Source organism: Entelurus aequoreus, linkage group LG10, assembly GCF_033978785.1.
Source record: "Entelurus aequoreus isolate RoL-2023_Sb linkage group LG10, RoL_Eaeq_v1.1, whole genome shotgun sequence".
Classification (NCBI taxonomy): domain Eukaryota; kingdom Metazoa; phylum Chordata; class Actinopteri; order Syngnathiformes; family Syngnathidae; genus Entelurus; species Entelurus aequoreus.
In genome coordinates, this window is record NC_084740.1 from 5,209,037 (window position 1) to 5,217,413 (window position 8,377).

Genomic DNA, 8,377 nt, shown 5'->3' on the forward strand with positions numbered 1-8,377 from the left:
GGACAACCAGGTATGGTGAAGATAAGGTCTTTTTTTAAAAATAAAATAAAATAAAATAAGATAAATAAAGTGAAAACATTTTCTTGAATAAAAAAGGAAGTAAAACAATACAAAAACAGTTACATAGAAACTAGTAATTAATGAAAATGAGTCAAATGAACTGTTAAAGGTTAGTACTATTAGTGGAGCAGCAGCACGCACAATCATGTGTGCTTACGGACTGTATCCCTTGCAGACTGTATTGATATATATTGATATATAATGTAGGAAGCAGAATATTAATAACAGAAAGAAACAACCCTTTTGTGTGAATGAGTGTGAATGGGGGAGGGAGGTTTTTTGGGTTGGTGCACTAATTGTAAGTGTATCTTGTGTTTTTTATGTTGATTTAATAAAAATAATAATAAAAAAATAATAATAAAAAAAAACGATACAGATAATAATAAAAACGATACCGATAATTTCCAATATTACAATTTAAAGCATTTATCGGCCGATAATATTGGCAGGCCGATATTATCGGACATCTCTAATATATATATACAGTATATATATATACATATATATGTGCTGCTAAGAAAAGGCATTGAAGCTTAGGGAAGGCTATGCAAAACGAAACTAAAACTGATCTGGCTGCAAAGTAAACAAAAACAAAAATGCTGGACGACAGCAAAGACTTACAGCGTGTGGAGCAGCAGACGGCGTCCACATAATACATCCGTACATGACATGACAATCAACAACAAAATAGGAGCGCAAGACAAGAACTAAAACACTACACACAGGAAAACAGCAAAAAAGTCCAAATAAGTCAGGGTGTGATGTGACAGGTGGTGAGACAAGAGCTATAGTGATGTGTTTGGTTATGATTTGAATTCATATCCAACAATTGCGAGAACGACTTTTTATTGTCAATATCGACTGCTGAGTGTCATTTTTTAATGTTTTCTGCTGGTGGCGTGAATCGAGATTTTTTCAATGAAAAAAAAAAAAAGTGCCTTGGCTCAAAAAAGGTTGAGTATTATACAGCACTGTAACTGCATACCTGGCCTCGCCGCCAGAGGGCAGCAGGGAGCCAGGCCGTGCAAGGCGGCAAAGAAGAAGCGTCCACTCACACTCCACCCGGCAGAGTGAGGGAAGGAGGCTGAGTGTGAGTGGGAGCAGGCAGGCAGGCAGGGAGGGAACACTCCACACGGGCTGTGGAGCTTCTTGTCGCCGGCACAAAAAAAGTGACGAGAGTCGGGCGGGGAAAGTGTCACGTCAGCCGCCGTGTGGAGGTTTGGACGCCAACATGAGCGAACGCTTCCTTTCTGGCTCCGGGAGAGGACCTTACCTGCACCATCAAGCCGCAGGTGTGTGAGTCTGTGCCCGGCAACTTTGAAGAGGCTCCCGCCGGCGTGGATGTGGAACTATGGACGGACTGACAGCCTTGCTGGTCTTCCTGTGGAGTGTTCAAGGTAAGATCTAAAAACCTATTTTAATTTTTTTATTTTTATGGGAACTAATACTAAAGCCAAGATCACGTGACAAACTAATGCTGTAGTAGTGCATCAAGTGTGCCATTAAAGAAGTCCTAATACTTGCAACACTATTGCAGTGTTTTTCAACCTTTTCTCAGCAAAGGCACATGTTTTTAAGTGAAAAAATCCTGAGACAGTAGAAAACATTAAAAAATGAAACTCATCAGCCGATATTGACAATTAAAAAGTTGTTCTCGCAATTGTTGGACATGACTTTAAACCATAACCAAGCATGCATCACTATAGCTCTTGTCTCTAAGCAGGTGTGCTATCACCACCTGTCACATTTAGAGTTTTTTGGTGTGTAGTGTTTTTGTTCTTGTCTTTTGTTGGTGTTTTCCTGTAGCAGTTTCATGTCTTCCCTGAGCGCTATCCCCCGCACCGGCTTTGTTTTCGCAATCAAGACTATTTCAGTTGTGCGTACGCTATCCTTCTTTGCGGGGACATTATTGATTGTCGTGTCATGTATAAGGCTGCAGCTAACGATTATTTTTCTAACGATTAATCTATAGATTATTTTTTCGATTGATCTATAGATTATTTTTTTCCGATTAATCTATAGATTATTTTTCCTTTTACAGATTTTTTTTTTAAATTTAAAATGAAGATGAAAAAATAAATGTAGGCCAGTTTTTTCAAAAGGCATGGCTTTTATTTACATTGAAAAAAAGTATGGCCACTCAGTCAACATTGACAACAACATAACAAAATATTCTGTAACAATGTAAACATTTAAAACTTCTGACATTTAACAAAATTAAAAGTAGTTTATTTGCTTTTTAATGTGCAAATACAAAAGTAAACATCCAGTGCAAATCTTAATATTTTGCAATAGTATAAGCATTTCAAAAGTAAAAGTATTGCCTATCTTGCTTTAAAATGTGCAAACATAAAGATAAACATCCAATACAAAAAAGTGCAAAACTAAATATTCTGCAACAACAGTGTAAACATTTCAACAAAAGTAAAAGTATTGCTTATTTTGCTTTAAAATGTGCAAAAATAAAGATAAACATCCAGCACAAAAAAGTGCCAATCTAAATATTCTGGAGCACTGTAAACATTAAGTATTGCTTTTAAAATGTGCAAAATAAACATCCAGTCCAACACAGTACACAATAACCAATTCTACTCATTCCAGTGAGTGACTAACAGTTGTAATGAAGAAAGGTTAGCATGTCTACATGCTCTGGGGTGAGGCTGCTTCTTTTCTTGTTTACAATATTCCCAGCAGCTGAAAATAGGCGCTCAGAAGGGGTCGATGTGGCTGGAACTGAGAGGTAAGACCGATGATGATGATAGTATGATTAAAGTGAAAGTTAATTGTTCGTTTGTACATAGTATATGTAACTGTTAATGTTGTAAAAGGTATTTGCACAACTAATTAACGTTAGCGTTAAAGAGGAGCGCGTCTTTGTAAAGACTGAACAGGCACGCCAAACGCGCCTCTCAGAGCGAAACGGTGCTTTAGTTTATGAATTTACAACGCAGATACAAATGATACATTCATGTTTTTGTGTAATGATGACAACGTATACTCACGCGAACGATTGACTAGTTGATGGTGATGGCAAGAACACTGTCGGGAGTTTTCTTTTCAAACGTTCGTTCATAGCCGTTGTGCTGCTATGATAGGCCATTTCCACATCGACAGTGTGCATACAACAACATTATTAGGCCGTTTATTGAAATACTCCCACACTTTTGCCGACTTTTGCCGTGCTTTTTTCCCCCCTCGCTCGCACCGCTCGCATCGTCTGCTTTGCGCTCCGCCATGACGGTAGTGTGACGTAAATATGCGACGCATCGATGCACAAAAACGGCGTCGACGTATTTACGTAACCGATGACGTCGACTATGTCGACGCGTCGTTTCAGCCTTAGTCATGTACGGATGTACTTTGTGGACGCCGTCTGCTCCACACGCTGTAAGTCTTTGCTGTCGTCCAGCATTCTGTTTTTTGTTTACTTTGTAGCCAGTTCAGTTTTAGTTTCGTTCTGCATAGCCTTCCCTAATCTTCAATGCCTTTTCTTAGGGGCACTCGCCTTCTGTTTATTTTTGGGTTTAATATAAGGCATTAGATACCTTTTGACCTCCCGCATATTGTGATCACGACAAAGCAATTAGCTACCGGCTGCCACCTACTGATATGGAAGAGTATTACATGGTTACTCTGCTGAGCTCTAGACAACACAGAGAATCAACAAAAACACGTTATTTGCGGACTATAATTACTGGTATTTTTGGGACTATAAGTCGCAGTTTTTTTCATAGTTTGGCCGGGGGTGCGACTTATACTCAGGAGCGACTTATGTGTGAAATTATTAACACATTACTGTAAAATATCAAATAATATTATTTAGCTCATTCGCGTAAGAGACTAGACGTGTAAGATTTCATGGGATTTAGCAATTAGGAGTGACAGATTGTTTGGTAAACGTATAGCATGTTCTATATGTTATAGTTATTTGAATGACTCTTACCATAATATGTTACGTTAACATACCAGGCACCTTCTCAGTTGGTTATTTATGCCTCATATAACGTACACTTATTCAGCCTGTTGTTCACTATTCTTTAGACATTTTAAATTGCCTTTCAAATGTCTATTCTTGGTGTTGGCTTTTATCAAATACATTTCCCCAAAAAATGCGATTGATACTCCAGTGCGACTTATATATGTTTTTTTCCTTCTTTATTATGCGTTTTCGGGCGGTGCGACTTATACTCCGGAGCGATTTGTACTCCGAAAAATACGGTAGGTGAAATGACATAATCTCCCACGGCACACCAGACTGTATCTCATGGCACACTAGTGGTGGTTGAAAAACATGCATTACTACTGTACAGTAAGTTTACTTTTTCCATTGACAGCTGTGCAAACTGACATGACCCTTGATCAGTTAAGTGTTTGGTGCCTTGCTCAAGGGGTGCTTTTTTACACGTTAGGCTAATTGGAGGCACACATTTTAGGGTGTCCAAACTCTTTCCTCTGAGGGCATGTGTAGACCGCCTGCCCAAGCAGTGACCAGGATGGTGGAAGCTGGATTTGTACCAGAAACCCTAAAGCTTCTGGACGACCGCTCGGCCATCTTAGCCACTCCGTCCCAATATTAGTTTTATTAGTACTGTATCAGCATTTTCACTTTTTCCACTTTTTTCTTGTTACCGTATTTTCCGGACCATAGGGCGCACCGGATTATAAGGCGCACTTCCGATGAATGGTCTATTTTTGGTCTTTTTTCCATATATAAGATTATAGGGCGCATTAAAGGCGCTCCTTTAATGAGCCCAGGCTCCGAGTGCTCCTGTCGATCGACTCGATCTCTGCAGTAGCGAAAACAGTTAAAACAGAATGAGGAAGATGCCAGAAAAGAAGAGCAAAATCTGGATTTCCCATCAAAATGTTAAAGTTTTGACAGGTAGGCAGAGGTGACGCGTTTTCTCCGACTTAACTGGACACACCAATTAGCTTGTTTATAATTGTATAATAAAACACAGAAAAGGAAGGCGCCATTTGTTATTTTTTTGGTTATATCTTTGTTACATGGGACAATGCACATTAATGAACATATAAAATGTAAATCTGCAGATTGTAGCCAAAGGCTAATTTCTATCTGCAGTCCCTGGCAGGTTGATGGTATATACTAGTGTATAGTTGAAAGTATATACTAGTATAACTATATACAGGTATATAGTTGATAGTATATACTAGTATATACTATCAACTATGTACTATTATATCATTGATAGTATATACTATCAACAATATAATAGTATATAGTTGATAGTATATACTAGTATATACTGTCAACTATATATTATTATATACTATCAACCTGCCAGGGACCATCTCATTGCAAAAAATCAAGCCTTGGGCTCCAAGTAATTCAGCATTATGGTAAGTTGTATTATTTCATGCACTTTTATTGTCTTTATCTGCCACACGTGACAGGCCGGTCTGTGAGAATACCGTATTCTCCGGACCATAAGGCGCATCGGGTTATAAGGCGCACTGCCGATGAATGGTCTATTTTTGATCTCATTTCATATATAAAGCGCACCGGATTATAAGGCGCATTACAAGAGCCATATTATTATTATTTTAATTTTTTTTCTAAATATAAAAGACTTCCTTGTGGCCTACATAACATGTAATGATGGTTCTTTGGTCAAAATGTTGCATAGATGATGTTTTACACATCATCTTCAAGTCACTTTCTGACAGTCGCTTCAGGATGCGCCGTTTTGTGGCCGGTCTTATTTACGTGGCTCACCTTCGACAGCGTCTTCTCCCCGCCATCTTTGTTGTAGCGGTGTAGCGTGCAAGGACGGGAGTGGAAGAAGTGTCAAAAGATGGCGCTAACTGTTTTAATGACATTCCCACTTTACTTCAATCAATAACGGAGCAGCATCTCCTCATCCGGAAACAAGGTCGGAAATGTGTCCCGTGAAAAACCGTCCGACTTAGTTTTGGACTTCTTTAGTTGTTTTGCGCACTTCGGGGGTTTGTTTTAGTCACCATGGTTACTTTTGATTTTCACCTGCCTTGTACGCGTACCTGTTGCTCATCAGAGACTCTATTTAAGCCTGCCTGTAACGGTCACTCGTCGTGGCTTCATTGTTTGCATTCGCAACAGTTACTTTGGCATTCTGGTTTTCGAGCTCATAATTCCTGTGCTTAAGTTACCTTAGCTTCTAGTATTCCTGTGCTAAGTAAGTTTTTGCTTTAGCTTCTGGTGCGAACGGCACACTTTCCTTTTGTTTCATTCCTGTCTGTTGTAATGTGTATGATTTATGAGAAATAAATAATCTCCTACCTGCACGCTTTCGTCTGGAGCCGTCAGTTTTGCGTCCCGGGAGAACGAACCGCTGCACCCCACCGTGACAAATGACTGAGCTACGTGACGTCATTTCTTGTGATGACACACGGGGCATTTGTTGTCTGGACGGGATTCGTTCCCAGGGATTCGAATAAAGAACCAACTCTTTTTCTTTACTATAGTGGTCTCGATAACGGGTACCGGTTCTCAAAAAGGGATTCGAGTCAGAGGACTCGGTTCTTTTCTTATCGAACAACCGGGAAAACCGGGTTCGAGCATCATCCCTGTATATGTATGTGTGTATATGTATGTATGTATATGTATATATATATTTATATATATATATATATATATGTATATGCCTTCCGCCCGATTGTAGCTGAGATAGGCTCCAGCGCCCCCGCGACCCCGAAGGGAATAAGCGGTAGAAAATGGATGGATGGATGGATGTATATATATGTCTATATACGTATATGTGTGTATATATATGTATTAGGGCTGCAACAACTAATCGATTAAATCGATTTCCGCCCGATTGTAGCTGAGATAGGCTCCAGCGCCCCCGCGACCCCGAAGGGAATAAGCGGTAGAAAATGGATGGATGGATGGATGTATATATATGTCTATATACGTATATGTGTGTATATATATGTATTAGGGCTGCAACAACTAATCGATTAAATCGATTAAAATCGATTATAAAAATAGTTGGCGATTAATTTAGTCATCGATTCGTTGGATCTATGCTATGCGCAGAGGCAATTTTTTAAAAATAATTTTTACATTTTTTTTATAAACCTTTATTTATAAACTGCAACATGTACAAACAGCTGAGAAACAATAATCAAAATAAGTATGGTGCCAGTATGCTGTTTTTTTTTCAGTAAAATACTGGAAAGGATAGAAATGTAGTTTGTCTCTTTTATCCAACGATTAATCGAAGTAATAATCGTCAGATTAATCGATTATCAAATTAATCGTTAGTTGCAGCCCTAATATGTATATATATATATATATATATATATATATATATATATATATATATATATATATATATATATATGTGTGTGTGTGTGTGTGTGTGTGTGTGTGTGTGTGTATGTATGTATGTATGTATAATTAGAGCTATCAAATGTTTTTTTTTTTTTAAATCAGATTAGTCACCTTTTTAGAATTTTTTTTTTTCCATAACGTTTTTTATGTGTGTGTTTTTATATGTAGAACATTATAAATAGTGATCTCATTTTCAATGCATATGGGATGAAATATTGTTGTGGCACCACCTTATGAAACGTTTACAATAAAAACATGAGCCCAATTACATTATTATTAATCCATTTTTTTTTTTTTAATGTTCCATAATATTTCCCACTAATAGAGTAAATATTGGTTTGAATTATTCTGATCCAAATATTATCTTTTAACTGCTACGAGTGGTTACTTCCTTGATAAAAACAATTTCTTAAAAACATATATATATTTAACGAGACAGTTTTTTGAACAATATTTCAAAGGAACGGTTCCTCAAGTTCCGACTCTCTTCAAAGAGCCATAAATCCTATCTCTGAGCTCTCTCATAGGATCCCCAGGGTCTTTAAAACAAACATTTTCAAAGGGGAGAACACATGTGCCATATATGTTTGTGCATTTAAAGGCCTACTGAAATACATTTTTTTAATTTAAACGGGGATAGCAGATCCATTCTATGTGTCATACTTGATCATTTCGCGATATTGCCATATTTTTGCTGAAAGGATTTAGTAGAGAACATCGACGATAAAGTTCGCAACTTTTGGTCGCTGATAAAAAAGCCTTGCCTGTACCGGAAGTAGCGTGACGTCACAGGTTGAAAGGCTCCTCACATTTCCCCATTGTTTACACCAGCAGCGAGAGAGATTCGGACCGAGAAAGCGACGATTACCCCATTAATTTGAGCCAGGATGAAAGATTCCTGGATGAGGAACGTTAGAGTGAAGGACTAGAGTGCAGTGCAGGACGTATCTTTTTTCGCTCTGACCGTAACTTAGGTACAAG

At 38.2% G+C, this 8,377-nt stretch overlaps 1 protein-coding gene across 1 annotated transcript in view; it reads left to right on the plus strand.

Moving 5' to 3' along the window:
* The first annotated feature begins 1,129 nt into the window (after positions 1-1,129).
* The window catches only part of esamb (endothelial cell adhesion molecule b), a 175,185-nt gene continuing 167,937 nt past the window's right edge, over positions 1,130-8,377 (plus strand). Inside the window, exon 1 of the mRNA XM_062059905.1 lies at positions 1,130-1,457. Within this exon, the coding sequence (XP_061915889.1) occupies positions 1,412-1,457 (46 nt within the window). The 5' untranslated portion in view covers positions 1,130-1,411. The remainder of the gene's footprint in view (positions 1,458-8,377) is intronic.